The 24800-nt window shown below is 35.8% G+C and overlaps 1 protein-coding gene across 18 annotated transcripts in view; it reads left to right on the top strand.

Annotated features, from left to right (window-relative positions):
* Positions 1 to 24800, top strand: part of CNBD1 (cyclic nucleotide binding domain containing 1) — a 662225-nt gene that overhangs the window by 278814 nt on the left and 358611 nt on the right. For 17 of the 18 annotated variants that reach the window (XR_013178326.1, XR_013178325.1, XR_013178327.1 and 14 more), the window contains 2 exons: positions 21697 to 21837; positions 23577 to 23709. Coding sequence is in view for 15 of the 18 variants with exons in the window: in XM_077167159.1 (XP_077023274.1) it covers positions 21697 to 21837; positions 23577 to 23709 (274 nt within the window). In the remaining 3 variants the exon portion in view is untranslated. The remainder of the gene's footprint in view (positions 1 to 21696; positions 21838 to 23576; positions 23710 to 24800) is intronic. The other variant, XM_077167149.1, reaches the window with a different exon arrangement.

Here is a 24800-nt window from a genome sequence, read left to right on the forward strand (position 1 = left end):
GAACTTGACTTATAATCACAGTTATCATTCAACTCAACAGTTTATATATGGCAGACTTTTAAGAAGATAATAATATTATGGTGCTGGTATATGAAGAAAGATGAATAATTATGTGGCCCAGGAATGAGATTGTAAGGGCATAAAGTACACAGTAATTAAATTCTCAGTTTTTGCCTGTGTAAATAAAATAGTTTTAATAATATGATACCAGTGCCAGTGGATAAAGAAAACATTGTAATCTATTTGCACTCATTTTAGAACTATAATGATATCATTTTTTCCACCTTCCTTTTTTGGGGTGGGGGGGGCAGTGTATGGTCCAGGAATTGAACCCAGGCCTCCTGTATGAAAGGAGCATTCCAACCACTGAACTACCTGTGCACACTTTCCACCTCCCTTTTTAATCATAAAAATTGGGGAGCCAGGGATGGTAAGCACATGTGCACAATTTAATTACTTGCTGCGTAAATTTAACTATTGCTAATTACATTGATTCCTATGTTTTATGAAATAAATCCCCTCTTCAAGATCTTCATTATTGGATTGTGCCAATTACTTGCTAGTCGGATTAATAAGAAGTTATGTATCTTTAATGTAGAGTGAAAATATTTTGAACAAGTTAATCACCGAACAATTGAGTCACAACTTTTCAATCTCCCATTAAAAAAAATATTTCTAACCTGTGTTATCGTCACAGACTGTATCTTTCTAGCTAAGTGCAATTGAGTCCTGAGAATCTTATTCAATATACATCCCAGGTTTTATCAAATACTGGAAGAAATTTCAGGAGCTTAAGAAGGCATTAATCAATGATTGCACTCTAGAGCCAGAATAAAACCCTACCAATAATTTCAAATGAGAACTTGTTCCAATTAATTTTAACATCTAGATCAAGTAGAATAATGGGGTATTCTGAGAGAGTTAAAGGCAAACTTTGTTTATAAGGGCAGGACATTTATCTTTAGGATATCTAAGTTCTCTGCCTCTAGAATTCTAATAATAGGTGCTGCCTTATTTCTGTGTATGCATTTATTAAGCCCTGTTGCCCCCATTTTTTTTTCTTGCCTCTCCGTGTCCACAATTCCCCAAAGGTTCACTTCCAGTCCATATTTCTACTGATCCCTTCCATCTCTCATTTCATTTATTCATAGGCTATCCCGAATGACTCTCTGCTATTGTCTTTGTCTTAGAAGTTGATCTTTTCAGACTCCCCACCCAATTCCCAATGTGAAGGTGCGTTCCCTGAGTTCAGGGAACTTGTTTCATCCTCGTTGTTGCTATTTTTTCCTGATGCCTGGTATAGTATTCTGGGAGCTTAAAAAGTATTCAATAAAAATAGACAAAATTAAATTGAGTTTAATTTAATTAGACATGGCCTTCAAAATATCCAAGATGAACTGTGAAATGATTTGGGAATCAATTAAATTGTAAATGATAGAGGATTTAACCCACATTGACTCAAAGGGCCTGCATTTCTATACTACAATTATTTTATCTGAAATGCCATGTTTAAAATACATACAATTATTTTCTTATGTTAGTCTTCAAAAATAAAATGTAAATATTAGAATATTTTAAAACCTGAAAACTAGAAAATCATTCAGGGAATATTATGCTGTAATAATGCAACTGGTACTTAATGTCTGATTGTCTCTCTAGTCATTTAAAATTTCTAAATATACTTTAATAGTAGCATATTATCTATTTAAATGCATAGGTTCATTTATTCAATAAATGAAGATAATATTTATGCTCAAAAGTAGCCTTTTGTTTTCACACAGAGTAAAAATATATGGTGTAACAAAAAAAATTAACATTAGGTTATAGGAAATTTACAAGTATTTGAAGACAATTTTACTACCTATAAGATGTTTAACAGCTCTCCCATTATAAATAATATTATTGGCACTTATTAAGCATGTTACCAATGCTTTTTAAATAACATTATAAAATGAATGACCTTCACATATTAGCATTAAACCAGATATATTTCAACTTCAAAAACATACACTTAATAGAATTAACACTTCCAATCATTGTTTATATCTCACCCTAGTCTTTTTATAAAAAGATTGTCTCTTATTTGATTACTTTATTTTGAAGACGCCAAAGTATATTCTAGTTTCCTATTTAATTATTTTTCTCACCTTCTTTAGTAATGGATTTAAGGCGCTTATAGTAAATAACTTCAACAATATATGATTAAAAGTAAGTCATTAAGGATATTTGGAGGTATGCTAATAAGTGCAATTTCTGTTTTATGGATGTTTGTATGTTACCTGTTTCATATTTTGCTCATTTACCGTCAGCACTTTTTTTGTCTTTTTTGCTTATTAATTTATAAGACCCTTGAATAGTGATTTAGCTGTTTGTTTAACATGTGTTGCAAATATATTCTTTCAATATATTATTCATGGCTTCACTTTATGATTCTTTTATTATTTATTTTACATAGTCAAATATGTCCATTTCATCCTTAAAGTCTTCTGAGTTTCTCTGACTCCATGATTTTATAAAAATATGTTTTTTAAAAATGCTTCAAACCATACCTTTATTGGTTATATTTTTACATACACCTGGAGCTTCTGAAGATCTGAAATATATATTTCATGTGGTGTGTTTGCAATGTAACACTGTAGTTTTCAATCTGGCACCCTACTGATCCAACACTACCACTGAACTTCCAAATATTTGTACTTTGAATTTTGATTTCCTCTTTGTATTGGGCATTTAAAAAAATGTTTTAAAATGTTTGTTGTATCATTAAATTCCTATATCTTTACACGTTTTTGTCTCCTTGACTTGTCAAATTCTGAAAATTTTTTATTAAAATTATCCAAATGAATTTGTGATTTAATAAAACTATTATCATAGCTTTAAAGTTTTTTGCCTTAAACCATATTGTGTTAAATTTATCATTTTTGTCTTCATTCCTCCCAAGTATTTTTAGAAATTCTACCACTGATATTTAGTTTGGTACTGGGAATGGGAGCCTTTAGGTTTGATTGTTATTAGCAAACTAGATGATTCCAATAACTGAAAAGTTTCGACATAATATAAGCTTTGAATGTGGTCTATTACATTTGAGTACAGAACATTCTTTTCTTTTTACGGGTGAATTCCATTTCATAGAACTTGGGTAGATAATGTGTTCAAGAGATCTTTGGCAATATGTAATATAATCCCTACCAATAATGACTTAAAAGAATAAGGGCATTTATTTTCACATATAAAAGAAGTCTAGAGGTAGATGGTTCAAGGATTAGTTAATCTGGGGGAGTACGACATCCTCAGGACCCAGAACTTCCCCATCTTTCTGCTCTGCCATCTGTATAATGTTGGCTTTCTTTCTCAGATTTGTCTGTATCTGTTGTCACCACCCAGACAAGGTGGTGGGGGCGAGGTTAGTTCTCAATCATATCTCCTTTAATCAGTGAAGAAAACATTTTCTCAAATTCCACAGAAGGTGTAACACCTTCTGTCTTTCTGGCCAGGCTGGGTCATAGACCCTACTTTTCAACCCAAAATTGACAGAGGCAAAGGTGAGTGCCAGTATTCACTTAGAGCCATTGAGGTTCACACCAAGGGCTGGGTCCGTGATCTCTGGGCGCTTTGCCCGAAATGTCCACCAAGTCAGGTTTTTGTTAACAGGGCAGGAGTGAGGAAGTGCTGTTGAGTAGATGAACACATTTCTGACACAGAATTCTCAGGAATTAGTATGACATTGGGCAGAACAATGTCATGCAGATCACCAAGACTCTCTGCAGATACACAACCCCTGAGGCTATTCATGTAATTACAGTTCCTAGTTCTTGGGAGATTGTCTAATATTTTAACTACTGAAGAGCCTGGTACTTTCATAATGGAAATGGGACTGACCACTTCTATCTGGGCATCATGTAGCATGTATTCTTTTTAAATTCTGTGATATCACACAAAGTCAAATGGACATACATATGTTTGTCACAAAGTTTTTTCTAGTTGCATTGGTTAGTCACAAAGGAGAGTAGGGGATTTGGGGTGGAACACTTTTCTCTCCTTCCCAAGCCCGCCAGCTTCCAGGCACCAATCTCTCACATAAGGAACTCTTCGATGTTCATCTTTCTTTCTTCTTTTTTTTTAAGTTACACTTCAGAATAAGTTCTCTTTGAAGAAAGTATTTGTTTGAAGTGGTAGGGGTAGGTGGATTTTGAAAAACCATCATTCTGAAATCCATCTTGAATACTCTATCTGATGAGCAGACTCATATAGTCCCATGTAAACTGATAATAACTTGAATGTTTTTGACGGTATAACAAATATATACATATCTGTGTATAGACATTTAAATTAGACCAAGTCCCTGGTAGTCCTTTGATATTCATTTATATTTTTTCTGCATTGTTATAATCACAATTCTATTCATTATTACAAGAAATATAGTTCAATCATGGTTCAATTACTCATACAGGAAACAAGAAAAAGCTTTTTCCTATTTGTGTTTGCTTATACATGAAACAGTGAACTTGTTCTTTACGTCCGATTCTATGCAATTTGTTGACTATTCCATTCTATGAAATTTGTTGGGGAAATTTGTTGACTAAATTTTCTCAACTATTTGTTAAAAATGATGAAAATTGACTTTTGGTATTTTGTTATTGTAATAGAATTTTAACATTATTCAAATTTAATTGTTTTTATTTCAGTGATTATTTTTACATAAAGACAGATATTTTCACATTTAGACCCTGTATACATCTTTGTAATCAGAGAAGCAGGTATTTTACTTAGAGATTAATTTAATAGTAACACACAATCTATTCTTCTTCTGATTATTTTAAAGTCGCTAATTCAATAAAACCATAATAAGCACCGACTTTGTTTCATGTACTTGTAACCAGTGCCCAGCTGACTGTGGTGCCAGCTGAGACCTGTTCCAGTTTCATTAGTCTCCACACTAAAAGAATTTAGCGAGGAAAGGGCCAGTAGGAATAAGTAGTAACATTTATTAAAAAGAAAGAGAGAGAGAGCACACATTAAAGAAGTTGCTGTGGACATGTTCAAGGGGAAAACACGCGCTGAGTGGGAGTGGGTTAGCTTGCTTTATAGGAAGATTTTTGCTGGTGACAGGTTTCCATAGTAACCTTTGAACATTAAGGGCTTCCAGGGTTTGTATTAACCAGTCGCTTACAGGGCTAGCATTGTTTTAGGAAGAGACAGCTCTTGATGCTTGTGGGCAGCCCATCACATATTCAAAATCTGTCTTTGTGCAGATATTCAACAATCTTTACAACCCCAGGCTTTCTGTTATTAAAAGCATTTGCTTTGGACCCATGGTTTTACAAGCTTTTATGGTTTGGGGAGGTTTTGATGGTTTGGGGAGATTTGGGGGCTTTACGGGAAATTTTTGTTCCGTGAAGTTTGCAATTTTTGCATTAATTTCTTCAGAGTTAGATAAGAAACAAGGGACTTGCAGTTGTCCAATAACTCTTTTAAGAGGTGGGTAGGAAACCAGGAATTTGCAATTGTCTGCTAACTCTTTCAGAGCTGGATAGAAAACCAGGGACTTGCAGTTGTCCTATTTTATCCTGCTTTATACCAACTGTGCTGTGTATTAGGGAAACAAAGATGAATGTGACTTGGTTCCTGTCCTCACATTTAAAATCTAGTATGCAATATTTTTAAGGCTCTATTCTGTGGGGTATCTAAAACTTTAAAGGAAGTTTTCTTGCTTCCAAAGAGCTTACAATCTAGTAGGGTACTCAGTTGATGTACACATGCAAACTAAACGTCAATATGAGACAGTCGGTATAGAAATCCTAAATAACTGGGACAAAAAGTGCTATAGGATCTTAGAGGTGGGGGAAATCACAATAGTCAGGGCTTGTGATGAACTTGAAAGGATTAGTAGGAGTTGAAATTGCTGAAAGGGAAGAGAGACATAAGTTTACTGTAAAAATTCCTGTTTCAGTGATGGTTTAGAAATAGCTGGTGTGGTAATTAGGTTCAGGTGTCAATTTGGCCAGGTGAAAGTACCTAGTTCTATTGCTGTAGACATGAGCCAATGGCATATGAACCTCATCTGTTGCTGATTACATCTGCAGTTGGCTAGGAGGAGTGCCTGCTGCAATGAATGATGTTTGATTTAATTGTCTTGTGCTTAAATGAGAGAGCTCAGCATAGCACAGCCCAAGCAGCTCAGCATACTCATCTCAGCACTCACAGCTCAGCCCAGGCCTTTGGAAATGCAAAAAAGAATCACCCCAGGGAAAGTTGTTGGAACCCAGAGGCCTGGAGAGAAGGCCAGCAGAGATCACCCTGTGCTTTCCCATGTAAGAAAGAACCTCAATTGAAAGTTAGCTGCCTTTCCTCTGAAGAACTATACATTTTTTATGAAATAATCCCCTTTTATTAAAAGCCAGTTCACCTCTGGTGTGTTGCATTCCAGCAGCTAGCAAACTAGAACATCTGGTAAGTGTGAAGTTGGAAAATGCAGTAGGAAATGAAAAAAAAGAGGGGAGGGAGATTTGGAGAAGGATGAGGAGAAGAGAGAGAAGGTAGAAAGATAGGGCTAAGGCCGATTTCAATGGGAAGTTTAAACAAAAAGCTGAAAAGCTAAGGCAATGGAAAGTCTGGATATCATTTTCCTCCCCTAACACTCCAGCACCACTCTCATCCTTCTCTACCTTGCTTGTTACCTGGAGGCTGACCTCTATGAATGGCATCCAGGGGCTTGCTGGCCTTCTGACTTGCAGTTGAATTCAGCTCAGGTAAAGCACCAGCAGGAGTCCAGAAAGAGGTCAGAGAGCTGAGATCAAGGTCCTTATTCTCTGACTCCATCTTACAGGGTCACTGGCTAAATCTCTCACCTGAAGGTTACAGCTATTGTCAGATATCCTCTCCAATAGCCTTCTCTGTCTCCAGGTTCAAGAAACTACTCCTGCTCCTTGCTGTTTTGGGCCTAAGGTGCATGAATACACCCTGACTTTCTCAGTTCCAGGATACTGCACTATCTCACCTTATTTCCCCAAATCCTTACTAAGTACTTCTTTCATTACATTCTTATCAAATTACCCAAGTGGAATGCGTTATCTCTTCCCTGGCGTGATCCTAAATGATACAGAGTGAAATAATGAAATAATTGTTTTAAGAAGATTTATATTACAACAGAATTGTAGAAAAAGATTGGCAAATTAAAACCAGGGACAAAATAAATGAACAGAAAAGACCCCTAAGGACCAAAGTGAGGTGAGGGTACAGTGATAGAAAGAACTGGATAAACAACAAAGGTGACAGCAAAGCGTTAAACATGAATTAAACAGTTGTGCTGATTGTCAAAATATGGGGGTTACAAAGGAATGGCAGTTTAGTTCATTACGGTTGTTAATTGAACTGAAAGTTGAATTTGAGTTACTAGTAAAACTATATTATATACAAAGTAGGGAAGGGTGAGCACTTAGTTTATGGGAGAGGTACAGAATTCTAGATTATAAATTTTTGATCAAAGAAGTATATTTGTCCAATATATTGGACAACTGGGATTGTATCCACTCTTTTTCTCTTACAGACAAGGCGACATTTACTAATTGTCCATATGTCATTTTGTATGTGTTTAATTATGTCTATAGGGTAGATTCATAGAAACAGGACTTTTGGATCAAAGGAGACTTAGGGAGTTTCCAGATCCTTCCAAATAGTGTGAATTCAGGCTTCAAAACCCATGAGGGTCAGCCATTGGCCTCAGATGCTTGAGGAAACTTGTGTACCTTCCACCTGAGTTAAGCCAAGTCAGAAAGTTGTACTATCTGCCTCTGGGGAGTAATGTTTTTCTCTGGCTTAACCTTTTTTTTTCAGGGGGGATAGCCCTGTGATTGGTTCTGGCTGTATTTGAGGTCTCTGATTAGATCTGCCATTCTGCTGTGTTTGGGCTTTCCCCAGTGCTACCATAGGGGGTGGTTTGCTGCTGTGGAGCAGCCAGTGGCCTCAGCACCTGCACACTGCCATGGTCTGCTTTGATTCTGTAGTTTAACAAGTTCAACTAAAAGGTATTGAAATATTCCAGTGTATATTGGGAATGTCCAATAGACACTTTGAGATGTGTCTGGCTTTGTAAAAAAAGAAAAAAAGGTAAGACATGGAAAAAGTGGTGGCACAACATCATGAGCTATGGTAACTTCTCAGGCAGTGGAGCTGTCTAGGGTAGAGGGCAGAGACCTGTTGACTGTTACATGGAAAAGGCCCAGACTGAGCAGGCATGAGAAAAAAGGGGTGGGGGTGGGGGCAGTAAAAGAAACGGAGAAAGAGACTTCAAGAGAGAGCTGGGAAAGACGGCACAGGCTGACAATTTACGGAGTCTATTTCAATGCTGTCTTGCTTATCCATATGGTTTAGTTAAATGAAGCATCTTAAAGGAGGAAAAGGAATCCTTTTTTTTTCTGGTCCTATGAATTCCTCCCACCTGCAAATGGTATCAGCCTCCTTTTCCCTCTCATTGTTGGCTCCAATGTAGAGGATTTACATAAAATGGGTGTTTTTCGCAGTATGGTTATGTTTGGAGAGGAACGATGTTATTGATTTCTCTTTCACCAGGACACAAGTGATTTGAGACTCTGTTTTTATTATTGTTTTGCAAGTTCTTTTAGGTAAAATAAATTGTCAGGTAGCTTCCAAGCATCATCTGCTCAAGCATATGTGAATTGCAGCAGCTTCCATGCCCTTGGCGGATGCTTGACCTTTAGAAACTGTTGCTCAGCTCTCCCATTATGTAGAGTTAGGCCAGTTCTCGCTGCTATCTCTGCGCTGAGGTTGCTGTAATAGAAGAGTAGTTTGGAGGTAGGAAGGATTTCCTTGACTCCTTTAGCATACTAAATTTTTGAAAAGGTAAAAATCAAATCTTTTTTTAAAATTATGTTTTGGTTAGATTTCAGTGATCAGTTTTTGTGTGTGTGCTTTTGTTTTTGTTTTAAATTTCTGCTCCTTTGAATAAGAACAGATTTTCACTATCTGATCTTGAAAAGCATTCCGTAGAGCCTATACTTCTGTAGTGCAAGGCTTTGGGTTGTAGATGATAATGATGTAATTATATTCTGCAAAGAACAGGTCCCTCTACACAGGTTAATATTGATTTTTTGCCTTTCTCCATCCAATCATGGATAGATAATTATATACAGAATATATATTTAAAAATTTTTAATTACATACAGAATATATATTTTTAAATAAATATTTTTAAAAAGATGCTATAAAAAAAGAATTAGTATCAAAAGACCTGAAATCAAACCCTAGTCTTGCTGCCCATAAGGTAAAGTCATTTAAGACTTTTGAACTTCTGATGGCTCCTATGGTCTACCTATAGAGATGGAAAAATTAAATGGGGGCACAACAGTGGAGACCCAAGAAGCCAAAGTTAATGTATGGTCAGTGAAGGGGTAGGAGGAAAGGAATGAGGTAAGAAAGCCAGGAAAATGCCATAGGAAAGAAGATATGGGAGCTATAGGAAAAAAAAAAATCCATGCATGTCAAAAATTCAGTGACTATTATTTTCATTTCCTATCAATGACCTGATCAAATTGCATGAAAGCACACTGGATGCTTTAAAGGGTGGAGAGGGGATTAGAGAAATAAAGAAAGAGCCATTTAAAATAATCTGCTCTGGCCATTTAATTTGAGACTTTTCAATTTATTAAAAACCTGTACATGCAAAATCAGTTTTTTAAAATAGTGAATCCTAAAATGAATATTTTAAAATATTTTTCAACACCCCATAGTTATCTTTTCTTCACTTCTTCTGTTGCAAGCCCTGAATATACACAGGCAGCACAGAGGAGTGACTGAGACTCAGGCTCTGGACAAGACAGACAAGATTGCCTGAGTTTTAATACTGGTTCTGCCACTTACTAGCTGTGTGGCTTCAGGCAAGTTAATTAACCTCTCTGTGCCTCATTTTCCTCATTTTAAAAATGGGGATAATAATAAACCTACCACATAGTGTCATTGAAAGAATTCAGTGAGTCAATATTAAAAAGCCCTTGAGTGTATAATGCTTCTAGTGGATAATTATAATGACTAAATGGACAAATTTAAAAATGTTTTTTGCATAAGGAAGAACAAAGGAATGTCAATACTGCAGGGTGTTGAAAATAGATGGTAATTATTTAAAAATTTTAACTTATGTGTGAGACTAATGCAAAAAATGTTTATTTGGTACAAAATTTATATTTTGACTGGTGCAGTTCCTAATATAACTTATGTGGACAGCTTAGTTGAACACCATAAGTACATGGAACCTTGGATAGGGCATGAGATTTTGTAGGTTTATCCAGAGTGATGCCCCAATAAATCCCAGAATGATTTGAACAGTGAATAAAAAAGTATTTGCAAATTACCCTTGGGGGAATGGTGAGACGGGGAAAATTCAACTTCCCCAAGTGAATTCTTGATATTCTCACAAGCGGTGGGGACAACCAAAGCAATAGGCTGAACCCTCAATCTTGGGGTTTGTTCATATGAAGCTTAACTTGGGAAAGGATAGGCTAAGCCTACTTAAAATTAGACCTAAGAGTCACCCCCAAGAGAACCTCTTCTGTTGCTCAGATGTGGCCTCTCTCTCTCTCAGTCAACACGACAAGCAAACTCACTGCCCTCCCCCTCTCTACGTGGGACATGACTCCCAGGGGTGTGGACCTTTCTGGCAACATGGGACAGAAATCCTAGAATGCACTGGGACTCAGCATCAAGGGATTGAGAGAAACTTCTCGATCAAAAGGGGGAAGAGCAAAATGAGACAAAATAAAGTGTTAATGGCCGAGAGATTCCAAACAGTCAAGAGATTATCCTGGAGGTTATTCTTACACATTAAATAGATATCACCTCATTAGTTACAGTGTAATGGAGAGGTTGGAGGGAACTGCCTGAAAATGTAAAGCTGTGTTCCGGTAGCCAAGTTTCTTTAAAAAAAAGCCCTTAATGGGGTTGTCTAACACATGGGAATAAAATATTGAAAAATACTGATGTGCAAGAGTAATATGTGGATAAAATCTCTCTTCTTTTATAATATGATTAGCACTAACAAAAACTTAATATTAAATTAAGAGAATTCTACTCATGGCCAGTGGAGGAAAAAAATCACTTGAACCACCTCCACAAAGTTTGCTGGAATATATATATTTAAACTTTGAATCCAAGTGTCCTGGGTAGCTCTGCCCCTTACCTGTCATGGAAACTTAAGCAGTTAATAAGCCTCACTCAGTCTCAGATTGTGATGCAGATTAATGATGTGATATATCGAAAGTGTCTAGCCTTCCACAGGTGTTCCACATTGGATGGTGGTTTATTTCCTTTTCATCAAATCTATCCCTTCTCATTGTATTTGCTCCAAGAGTTTTGAGTACCAGCATTCTTGCTCTACATGTTTTAAGATGACTAATTTTGAAAAAAACATAAAAATAACATTTTTATTTGGCTGTGTGTAGTAAACTTCTCCACTAGCACCATAAATCTTCATGGCTTTTTTTTTTTTTTTTCTCCTTTCTTTACACTTTCTGGAATGCACAGTAATAAATGCTTTGGGTTTGCTTTATATCTTGCTAGAATATAGGGTCCAGCAGATTCTTCCAGAGCGTGTTTTTTCCTCTAGGATTATTTGATTCTTTCCACTTGTTCATGTAGCATCCAACTTCAGTGTTTTATTCAAATGCACTTCAACATTTCAATTCATCCGAAATTCTTTGTAATACTGCTTTCTTATACCATTTCTTAATTTGGAAGCATTTAAAAATAAACCACCAATTGTTTGTGACGTATCTATTTATAGATACATAATGAAGACCAAGCACCATTTGTTGTCTATGGGACTAGGTTTGACCATGGAAAGGCTTCCTCTGGTGACTGGTACATTCTTCATACAGTAGTTACTTCCACCAGTCTGGGGATGCCAATCAGAGTATCACAGGCCTGAAGTTTGTTCTTTGCAACTTGCTGATATCAGAAAATCTAAGTACCTTTAGCCACAGTTGAATAACTGAGCTTTGTTCTCAATGAATTCCTTATGGAGACATCATATAAATAATAGCTGGACATTATCTCTTTATGCTACATTTTTAAAAGGTAAAAAAATTAGAAGTAGAATGTCAAAAACATGATTGAGCCTCAGGTTAGGCTTATTCCCTTTAATAGCATGGCGATTCAATGACTGATTAAATTCTTTCTCCTTCTTTCCCTGCTTAAAAATATCCTGGTAACATATGCCCTGGACAAAAGCAGAAGTATAAACTCTCAGCTGGGTTCTGCCCTGTGAGTTAGATCATCATGAAGTTTACCACTTTAGCATCCAATATCTCTGAATACTTTGAAATATGCTTATCTGTTCTGATCAATGACTATATCCTGGCATTTTCCTGCAGGTCAATTCAATTCCACAGCCATTTTTGAACACCTACTATGTATTTGATAGTGAGTTGAATTATAAGTTATCCCTGTCTTGGAGAAGAAGATGATGTGATGAGGGTGGCTGGAGATCTAGATTGTAGCTTCAATTAAAAGCTATGGATAGATAGTTCGGGGAGCAAAAATTCAGAGCACTAGGCCAAGATTTGATAGTAGAGAAAACATTTCCTAGGGTTGAAGCCAAATGCTTTTTTTTACATATTTCCTATGATACTACCTGAAATGAATGATCAAAATCATGGTGATGCACAAGGGTCTTGATTCTGACTAGCTTTCTTCCAATTAAAATAATGCAGTATGCTTGCCAACTATGATGACCATGATTCACTGCTCTTTGCAAACCTGTAATTTGTATGAGAATCATGTGTGTATGCGTTTGTAGTAATTCTGGAAATTAATGTATCTTGTGAATGTTTGTAGGTTATTTTTGTTCTCCAGACTATGTCTCAAGAAACTACTTTTGCCCCAATTTAGAAATTTATATGCGTAAGTTGAAATGGACAAAATGTACAACAAATTACTGCCTCATTCAGTAGAATTCTCACCTTCCATGCAGGAGACCCAGGTTGGTTTCCTGGCCCGTGCACTTCCCCAAAACAAACAAGCAAACAAAAGAAAGAAAAAACAGACAAAAATTCAACAAATGGTGCAGCAATAATGGGATAGTCGCATGGAAAAAGAAAGAAATGTGACCCCCACCACACAACATACGCACAAAAAATATGTTTATTGAAGGTCTTTTCTGTGACAATGCTATAAATGCTAGATGGTAAGGTCTCGTTAGAAATGTAACTAAGACTTCCATTCAACCAACTTAGGTATATAATTGTTTTCTCAAAAGATTTCCATTATATTCACCTACAGTAATATCCACCTTACAAGAATGGGTTTGTCAATTTCTTTTATTATTAGCATGCTGGGAATCACAAAGCCTTTGTAACAGGCTTATTAAATTTTGCCAAAGCAAGAATATTCCCAAACCTTAGTATTTTACCACTAAAAGAGTTTATGGATATTCACATAAAATATTTACTTATATTTAACATAAATATAACAAGCTTGGAAATAAGATTTTTATGGCCAAAGAATTAGTATGGAACATTAATAGGGAAAAGATGGGCTGTTAAATGAGGATATATATAGGCCTTAAAAATTAAATAATGCAATCTTAAAGATATTTTAATTTACACAAATATCATCACTTAATACCCATATACTATATAACATATAATCTAAAACTCAAGTTAAAGGGCATTTTTCAAGCAGAATTAGGACATGATTGCTTTATGTATCTATTTCAAAAATTATAAAATAATAAGAAAGAATATGGCTACTTGGTAAGATGAATGATGCTCTAGGACCAGGATTGGCAAACTCTAGCCTTTGGGCAAAATCTGGTCAATAACCTGTTTTACTGTTTTTTTGTGGGTTTTGGCACAGGCAGGCACTGGGAATGGAATCTGGGTCCCTGGCATGGCAAGTGTAAACTCTCCACTGTGCCACCATTGCCTGCCCTAATAGTCTGTTTTTGCAAGTAAAATGTTATTGGGGCACAGCCACACCTATTTGTCATGTATCTCCAATGTTTGCTTTTAGGCTGTAACAGCAGAGTTGTATAGCTGTGACAGATCACAGGGCCTAGCAAAACTGAAAATATTTATTATCTGGTCCTTTACAGAAGTTTTACAATTCCTGCTCTAAAGGAAGACAACTAAAGAACTGAATAAAGACATAAGAACACATTATTGTAAATACCTTGTAGATTAGGTAATAAAATGAGGAATTCACAGTCATAGGCAAAAAATGATTAGAAAATATACTTAATTAAATGGTTCTATTTAAATAACCATACATAAAATTGAATAAATATGTGTTAATACTTTTGGAAAACATTATAGTTTTTAGAGCTATCTACATATGCACCATGATGAAATTTTTAAAATGCGGTTATTAATATCCTAATAATTAGAATAGTAGTTAACTGTAATGGGAAAAAATCAGTTTCTCTAGCTAGATGGTGGGCACACAGGGGTTCATTTCATAATTATTTTTATATGCTTCTTACACATCGAAAAGTTTAAAAATATGCTATACAATTATAAAAGTAGAGCATGCAGTTAAGAAGCTTATAGCTCTCTAATGGTGACTATGGAAAGGCCAAAAATGTAATTCAAAGTACTTATCTTAATTATAGGCAAAATTGTAAATATTAAATCATTGCACATTGAGATTAGTGTGACACAGTTATTTCACTTTTATATCTGAGCTTATTGAACTGAATCTTCTTTATAAGAGAAACACATTAAACTCAGAATAAGCGGGTATATGAGCCATTGAATTCAGTGTTCTGTGGGGAAATGTTCTATTTTGAATATGAACTTAGCAGTGTTTCTGATTTATTAGAAAAATAAAAAAATCTGTATAAAGCTACCAAACTGTCTCATCTTTTTTATGAAATTCAAATCATAACAGGGCAATTAACTTATAAATGGCTAAACCATATAACAAATGAATGGTGTTAATCCATTAAGGCACTTTGGGTTTTACTACTGGAATAACTAATGAACATGTGATGAGTGGTTGCATGTGAATACTTATAAAATATGCATTTAAATATATGCTCCATTGATATTTTCTGAACTTTGCGTGTTAAGTTTTAGAAGTTTATGATTATTTAAGGTAGCTACTAACATCCTTCAAATGACAGTCAAGTTCATGCTACAATATATAAATACTTTTAGTTCTTTGTGCTTGCTCTTCCTTAAGTTATTGTGACTAAGTTACTTATATTTTTGCAGCATAATATTTTTAGATATGGAAGGAAAATCTCACTAAATGGCATGTGGGAGCGATTATTTCTGAACTGTGCTATCTTACGTATGAGACATATTTGTTAAAGATTAATTTAATTAATAATAGGAAAAAATCTAAAATAATAGTGATATGAAAAAAGACAATAATTGAGCACCAAAAGTGTTTAAAAAATCATGAAATATATTTCAGTTGCCTAAATATTATTTTAAAATTAATTTTGAAATATACTTTTGGTTGAATTAAACATTCTGTGTTTCCAAATTAGATTCATGAAAGGCTGGATCATGCTGGGGAACTCCCTTGGAGTTCAGTTTAGTAAATTAGGACCAGCTGGGGGACATAGAAGAAAATGTTCTATATCCTTAGGATAAAATCAGAAACCCAAATCCAACAGAACAGAAAAGGAGGACTCTTATTATTAGGGCTGAAGGTTGTGCATCAGTTGGTTTTTATGAAGCATAAAAATATAATGCATAAGAGAGAGTACTTGAGGGTGGTGCGATGGTGGCTCAGTGGCTGAATTCTCACCTGCTGTGCCAGAGACCCGGGCTCAATTCCCAGTGCCTACCCATGCAAGGAAAAAAAAAGAGTACTTGAGATGCATCTGAGATTTGGTTTACAGTTATAAGCAGAGCTGAGCTCATGTACTAATGGGATGTAGGCTGGACTGTTAAGAAGTTTAGATTACTAGTAGTGAGATACATGTTAGGAACACTTTTCCTGTGAGTGCTCCAGTTATTTTTTCAGAAATATTTATTTTTGGCTTATCCAGCTTCTTTCCTGCACACCTGGAAATATACTTTACATAAATGTTTTAGGTTCCTAACTGCTAAAACAAAAAGCACAGAGAAGTTTGGCTTAAACAATGGGGATTTGTGGAGTCATGGCTTTGAGGCTAGGAGAAGCCCAAAATTGAGACATCAGCCAGGTGATGCTTTCTCCCAAAAGACTGTGGTGTTCTGGTCTGGCTGCTGGTGATCCTGGGTATTTAGCTGTTCTGCCACAAAGGCAACACACATGCAGCATCTTCTCCTTTTTCTCCTGAGTTCCATTGACTTTGACCTTCTGGTTGCTCCCTGTGGCTTCTCTTAATGTGGCCTTTTCTATAAGGCCCCCAGTAGTCGGGTTAAGACCCATCCTGATCCATTGAGCCTCACCTTAACTGAAGTAAACTCATAGAAAGTCCTATTACAATAGGTTCCTACCCACAGGAATGGATTAAAATTAAGGACATGTTTTATTGGGGGGGGGGTTAGGTTGTTCCAAGACTCCATAATGAACTAACAAATTCATGGCTCAAATCTCTTGTTATGGCTCTTGTTCTAGTTAGCTAGCTGCCAGAATGCAATATACCAGAAGCAGAATGGCTTTTTAAAGGGGGAATTTAATGAGTTGCTAGTTTACGGTTCTAAGGCCGAGAAAATGTTCCAGTTACAACAAGTCTATAGGAATGTCCAATCAAAGGCATCCAGAGAAAGATACCTTGGTTCAAGAAGGCCGATGAAGTTCAGGGTTTCTCTCTCAAGTGGAAGGGCACATGGTGAACACGAGAGTTTCTCTCTTAGCTGGAAGGTCACATGGCGAACATGGTGTCATCTTCTAGCTTTCTCTCCTGGCTTCTGGGTTCATGAAACTCCCCAGGGGGGATTTTCCTTCTTCATCTCCAAAGGTCACTGGCTCGTGGACTCTCTGTTTTGGTGCTGCTCTCTCTCCTGTCGCATTTCACTATAAGCTGTGAGAAGAAACCAGGCTGCATTTTTGACATTTAATTTGGAGATCTCTTCCTGCTTCAGCTGGCGGGCCTTTCCTGTGGAGTTCATCCAGACCCTCCATTGGAATCGTCGGCTTCACAGCCTGCCCTGCGGATTTTGGACTCTGCATTCCTGTGGTCACGTGAGACACTTATAAATTTTATATTTGCGAGTATTCCCTGTTGATTCTGTTTCTCTAGAGAACCCTAACTAATACAGCTCTTTAAAAGATGTTTGAAAGAAATTAGTTGAGGGAAATCCACAGGACACACACACACACACACACACACATGTTTAATAAGCATTACCTGTAGGGTAGCAATTAATGCTAATTACTCATATGACTTTTATTAGTATCTGGTATGTATGAATGGTGTAGGCACTGGAGAGTCTCTTTTATTAACACACTGATGTTTGTGAACTTGCATGTCGATAACACTGAATATATATGAATGGGTGGGTGCCTCTCCTTTCTTTGTACTTGGATATTCTATAAGAGGCTGCCATCATGGGCCATCCCTGTCACATTTTTAGAGAAAAGAAAGCCAAACCAGGATTAGGTCTCTCAGAATATTTTTACCTACTACAGGCACTAATTTATGTAGGAATTTCTAGATTACTTTGCTAGTCCACCCTTCTCCTATCCTGTATAAAAAAAGACATGTCTACTATTTCCTGATGACATATTCTGAATGATTATGTCACTCACTTCATACAGGGCTGCTAAAGACAAGCTAACATGGTCCAGACAATAGAGATAAAAGTAGATATTATTTTAAAGAAACTCAGTCATGTCAGTCTACTGAATCTCCTTCTGCTCTTGGCCATAATGAAGTAGCTTTTATCAGATCAGTCCTCCTGCTGAGAACAACTAAAAAATGGATAGGACAAACAAGCAAGCAAGCAGCTTTTTGAAGCCATTGAAGAACAAACAAGGCAACCAAGAGACCAAGATTCAAGAAAAAAAGGAAATACATTGTTTTGAAGATGACATTCCTGCTGCTTTTCCTTTTGAGCCATCTACCAATTTGCAAGCATCATAGGGATGAGCAGTTAAGCAGAAAGTGTTGGATCACTACTTTCAGGAGACTTAGAGTGCTACAAAGATAAGCATTTGAGTTCAGTCTACCAAATAAACCAGGACTTAAGAGGCCATTATACTGGGAAAAAAGGAACCAGATAAAGGGATCTTGATATGCTTCTTTTTTTTTTTTTTTCCTTCTAAGTATTTGCCTATTTCTAAGCTTCACCAAACAAGAGTCCAAGAACCCAATTCAAAATATGTGCCTACAAATCTAAGAAGTAGAATAGAATGCTCATCAGTCTCATAGTATTCAGTAGGCAGAAATTAGTTTTGGATCTGCCAAGGATAAGGGGAGTTCTGATAAATGCTTCATTCTATTGGTTGAACCCTACCTGTGCTGGTTTGAAACTGTTAAGTATTCCAGAAAAGCCATGCTCTTTTAATCTAATCTTGTAGACCTTTTGTGCATGGGATCTTTTGATTAGGTTGTTTCCTTGGAGATGTGACTCACTCAATAGTGGGTGGGACCTTTTGATTAGATTATTTTCATGGGAATGTGGCCTTGCCCATTCAAGGTAGGTTTTGATTAGTTTACTGGAGTCCTTAAAAGAGCCAGCACAGAGAGAAGATGCATAGACACAGATATTAGGAAATGCCTGTAGAGCTGACATAGAAAGTCACTGGAATCAGAACTGAAAGCATTGCAATCCAGGAGCAGAGGACCAGGAGATGCTAGCCACATGCCTTTCCAGCAAATAGAGAAACCTGGGACGTGATCCACCATACTTGAGTGAAGGTATCCTCTTGTGGATGCCTTAATTCAGACATTTTTTGAGCATTAGAGCTGTAAACTTGTAACTTAAATTCTGTCTGTAAAAGTCAATCCATTTTTGGTATGTTCTGACAGCTTTAACAAACTGAAACACCACCTGCACACTGCAGAAGACTTAAATGCACCTTAAAATCATCCTGAATTCTTGACTAGATGGAATTGATACCACCCACATGAATTGGCTATCAATAGAAAAGTCAAGCATCTTGAGAAAAAATGATGTCATCCAGAGCCATCAGAGTTTCATACACAAGGTATAACTTTGACTAAAAAGTTACCAGGAATGTCAGTATACATGACAAAATAACGCGGAAAATAAAGCAATAGAAACTAACACATAGGTGATATATCTATTGGAATTATTAGATGTGCATTTTAAAAAAAGCTGATTTTATTTTCAAGAAAATATAAAAGGAAGTTTTTTTCCATACAACCTGAATTTTATCAAAAAAGTCTCAAGCTGGAATTTCATAACTTAAAAATATAAAAACTGAAAGTAGGAACCCAATAAATGTGTTTATCAGCATATTAGACATAGCAGAAGAGAGTTACTGAACCAAAACAGGCAAGTAGGAAACATCCAGACTAAACATAAAGATTAAAAAAAGAAGGAAGAAACAGAAAAGATCTTGAGATAAACTTGAGACTTGTTGAAAAATTCTGGCAAGGGTCTAATAAATGTCTAAGAAGGAGAGGAACGAGAGTGTGGGAGAAGCAATATTTGAAGAGATACTGGCTGAAAATGTTTCCTAACAATGGAATGATACCAAACCATTGATTCAAGATGTACGAATTACGAACTAGACAATTACACCTACACACATCAGAGTCAAACTGTTATGCAAAGTCTGGGAGAATTTCCACTTCTATAATGGTTTAATGCATAATTCAGACCAACTCTTGCATTAAAATCAATTGGGATATCTAGAAAAATATATAGACCATATCTGCTTGAAATTATTGAAACTTTTGATAGCCAATAAGACAGTGAAGAAGAACTAAAATGACATCTAGGAGATGACATAGGTTAAGGGAGTACCCTAATCCTGAGCAAGAAATATCCAAATGCATATCTATACTTTGTATGCTAGTTCAGTTTGAAGATTCACCTTTTCCCTCAATTTTGGAAAATTTGTGGCTATTATCACTTTAAGTATCACCTCTCTTGCATTTTTTGTGGTCTCTCCGGAATTCTTATTAGATAGATGCTTAATGTTCTTTCTTTTCCTTATGTCTTAAAATTCCTTTCTTGTTTCCATTCCTTCTGTATTTTATAATGAATTATCTCTTCAATTATTTTTTATCTACTATTAATTGTGTCCATTGGGTTTTTCTTCTGATAACTCTTTTTAACTTATAGAAGTTTAATTTTGTTATTTTTAAAAAATGCTTCTTTTTGTGTCTACAATGTCCTGCTCTGGTTTTATGAGCTAATTAAACGTGTGTAGCTTCTTCATTGTTTAGTTTTTTTCTGGTTCTTTGCCTGTTGACTTTCCTTCACAGGGGGTTGTTCATTTGTGTGGACTGTAATTTTTTATTGTGATTTCTTGTCAGCAGGGGTTATTTTCTATGGAAGTCTCTTTTCCCTTGAATTCATACAGAGGTTTAAAGTTTGCACCTGCTTAGACACTATGGATTTTGCCATTTATGGACCAAGGTTTACATTAATTTCTCCAATTTGGGTCCTATACCATATATAATTATATATTCTACACACACACAATGCAGATGTGGGTCCCTGATTTTGTGATAGTTCTACCAGTTCCCACAGCTAGAAGGCAAGCTTCTATGTGGCTTCTTTAGGTTAGTGGGTGGGGTTTCTCTCGTGTTCATTTCACATATGAGGCAATCCTTCAAGGGCCAGGTTTTTGGTAAGGGGGGTCCTTCCAGAGCTCATCCTGGTCCTGAGTCACATCTTCTATTCCCACATGTATGCCAAACCTCAGAACTCATTCCCTCAGGCCCTTATTGTAGTTTTATATCACTATGGGCCAGTTTGGCTTCAGCTGTGGTGACTTTTTATGATCTGTCTTCATTTCTGGACTTGTAGATCCAAGCTTAGCTAGGCATTTAATTAAAAAGAAAAATACTCAGGCTTTCTATTGATTTGAAATTGAAGAGTAGAAGTCCATCTGTTTCATCTTTGATAGCCATATTGACCAGACATTTTCCCTAGAAAGCTTCTCATCCTTTCATATAAATACGTCGATTGCATTCCCACATGCCCTACAGTTTTTCTCAAACAAACATGAATCTATATCCTAATACATAGTTGCTTAAAGTCTAACTGTATTCTAATAACTTATAATAAATATATGTGTATTCTAATGGTAATATTTTTACTGTGCTAAATATTGATATATTTCACATATTAAATTGCGGGGCCCTACATATATATTCATATATGTGCCAATGATTTATACATTGTATAACTCTAGATTCATTTTCACTAGCACTTATAAAGAGGATAACAAACTAAACTGGTATACTATGTATGTAAGCATACTATTTTCCTTCATTCTTTCAACAAGTATTTATTGAATGGCTAACATGTGCCAAGCCCTCTTCTAGGCGCTTGAAATGAATCAGTGAATAAAACAGAAGATCTAATCTTATAAGTTATTCTCTTCATGCTGGTGGGGAAAAAATGGAGTATTTTTCTTGCCTTGAGCAGAAGGAGTGTGAGGCTGTCTAACAAAGGCTGTTTGACCCGCTTCCTTTGTAGAATTGGAGTTTGACCTATAATTACCCCTTCTGCAGAATCTCTAGACTGCCTCTATCACCCTTACTAGCATTTTTATGTTGAGGAACAGACAGTAATGCAATTTAAGTTGCCTTTGGTATTTTTATAGCCTAGGCAATGGAGTACCTTTGGGACCCTGGAAGTTCTACCTCAGACTGATGCAGAAACACTGGCAGCGTACTCAGTGGAGACGGAAGATGATTGTGAAATTCTTAAAATCCCTGCCAAGGAATATGCAAAGATAAAATCGGTATGGCCATATCTAACTGATAAATTAACATCCATGGACATAAAATTAAACTAAACTTTGTCTCTTTACACAGAAGATGTCAATCTCTTTTTTCATGTTTTAAACTTGACTTACCTGCTAAGAATGACATAAACCTCTGGGGGCAGCAGGTAGTTGAGGTGGAAATAAGGTTATCTATGGGTATAATTGTTATCTGCACTTTTGAGTGTCTTTTGGTTCTTAATGAATTTCAGATTCATCCACTAGGTCACCCATTTATTAATTCATGAATTCAACAGATATATATTTTGAGCGTCTACAGTGTGTCCAATGTGCTAGGAATACCACAGCAGTCAAACAGACAGTAATACTTCTGCTCTCCAAATCTCTGCAGTGTGAGGTAGGAGATAAAAGGAGATTATTTGTAGTAATCAGCATGTTCTTTCACAGTTATGACAGACCTCAAAACTCAGAGCTACATGATTACTGATCCCAACTTAATTTTAATCCCCTATTTCTGCTGCTTTAAGACAATTTACTTATTTCATATTTAATATTTTGTTTTCACCTTGTTAAAGCTAAAGGGTTCCCTCTCTCCTTCTTTTCCCTTGGAGGGTGGAGAAGTTAATGTAATCCTAATGGACTGGGGAGCATCCAGGGTCCTTGGGTTCTCTTGGTGGGGTCTAAACCTTGGTGCAGGGGATGCAGGGTGCTGGTGTCAACCATGGCTAGATGCTCATGTTGGAGAAAGATGGGGAGACACCTATGTTCTTGATTTAGGTGTCGATAGGTGGGATTTCTTTTGATATGGCGGTCTCATTGTTAGTAGCGCAGACAGTTTTCTGGGAATTCAAATTCATTCCAAATCCTCAGTGTCAACTTCCTTTGATTCTCAAAGTGGCTAGGTTTTTAAACATTTCATTTTGCATGTGTTGTTGTTAATTTCAAGGTAGGGGGACTGCGTACTTGATATTGTCACACAGGACTGTTGAATTTATTTTTGACAATGAAAGCACCTTTTAAAATGATAAAACATTTAAAGAAGTCTAAAATATCTTGAAAAGTGGGAAAATATAATCTTAGTAAGCAGATCTGAAGGTTAAATTTTCAATGTAACTGTGGTCATAGATTGGCACTGCAATGAAATGTATTTTTTATTTATTTACATTTAAATCTTGTGGAAATAAATGAAAACCACCCAGATAAGAAAAGCAAAGGCAATTTATTCAGAGTTTGCTATTGCAAGAGAGTCAGCCACCATCACTTACATTTCTCAGAGCCTTAAGTACAAGCAGAAAAATAGGAAAACTTTATGGTAGAAGGAAGGGATGACTTCCAGTATGCCCTGTTAGCATGGGAAAGCCAGAGGTGGACTAAAGAGAAGCGATCCACCTTATATGATTTGTTAAAGAGCGTATTTGACTTCACTGATTGGTCCTAAGTTGGAAGCGAGGACAAAAATTAGGGAAGCTTCTAGTTATTTATCAAGTCCTGGTCATTTGGGACTGATTATTACAAGGATTATAGGTTGACTTCCTAAGAGAGTTATCCAGCTTGTGGTATGGAATTCTGCACTGATTGCTGAAGGATGTGGGTCAGAGTTCCTTTTTAATATAGGGTCTGTCCATCATCCATTTGTACAGTCAATCTCTAAATAATCTTTATTTTTCTTTTAGTCTCATTTACTTATTCTCTATCTCTTCTTTTTTTCTTTTTTAGTTGCCTAGTACTGAACACTTAACAAGGACATTCTTTTTCAGGAAAAAATAAAACTTGAAAATATAGAAAAGGAACAGTTAATCCGTAAGTGTCCATATTACGTGGAGTGGCCTACTCTATCCATATATGAGTTAACTGCACACATTAAGTGGAAAAAATTTCCTCCACGTCACGGTGAGTGTAATGCCACTTTGTATCACTTTCTTTACATAACATTATATTGTTGTGATTTTTAATTCATCATATTTCTAATATTTATATTAGATAGTTCTTTATGCAGATATTCTCTAATTTATTTGATGATTATCTTGGAACTGGGGTGTTAACATATTTCCTGTTTTTTTCATTTAAAATAATAGTGTACTTGCTCTACATTTATCTTTGTGTTTAAATTTGTGCCTTAGTTATTTTTAAAAACTTTTCTTATATTAGGACTTTAGCTCACAAGTAGTAATATATTAGATTATACCTTGAGCTCATGAATTGTTATCCTCATTGGCCTGTCCAAAATATTATTTTATTTTTTCTAATATATCTTCTTCAACATCTCTCTCATTTTCCACATAACCACAGATTTCCCCTCTGGTGTGCTTATTGCATAATTATCTATTTTACTTTCCATACAGTTGTATAGATTGTAAAAGAGATAATTTTAGATAATAATAGGTGTTATCTAATAGATAATTTTGTTTTAGATAAGGATGATGGTTTCTTATTAGGTGCTCTCCCCCACCAAAGAGAGCTATCATCCTGAATCTCTTGTTTATACTTTATTTTATTTCCTTTTAATACAATCTTATTATCTCTGTATGAATTCCAAAATATGTGAAGTTGCATTTGTTTAATTATTTTAATTTTTTTAAAAGTATGTAAACTATTGTGGCATATGCAATTTTTTATCACTTTATATTTTTAAAGTTGATATTGATAATGTTGCCTGCACCTATGGTTTATCCATTTTGACTGCTTTTTAATACTGCATTATTTGAATGTTATGTAATTTATTCACCTAATTTTTGTTGTTATTGTTGATAATGGGCATGATTGCTTCCAGTCTGCTATTATGAGCATTACTGCTATGAGCACTTAGATATATGTCCTTGTTGGAGTGAAATTGCTAAATAATAGGGAATATGAGTATTTAGCTTCAGTTGATAATCAAAAATTATTTTCCACAGTACCATATCAATTTACACTCTTGCTAGTTTGGTATAAGAGATTCTGGGGCTCCATAGTCTCTCTAACACTGGGCATTATCAGGCTTT

This window comes from Tamandua tetradactyla, chromosome 6, assembly GCF_023851605.1.
Source record: "Tamandua tetradactyla isolate mTamTet1 chromosome 6, mTamTet1.pri, whole genome shotgun sequence".
In the NCBI taxonomy this organism is placed as follows: domain Eukaryota; kingdom Metazoa; phylum Chordata; class Mammalia; order Pilosa; family Myrmecophagidae; genus Tamandua; species Tamandua tetradactyla.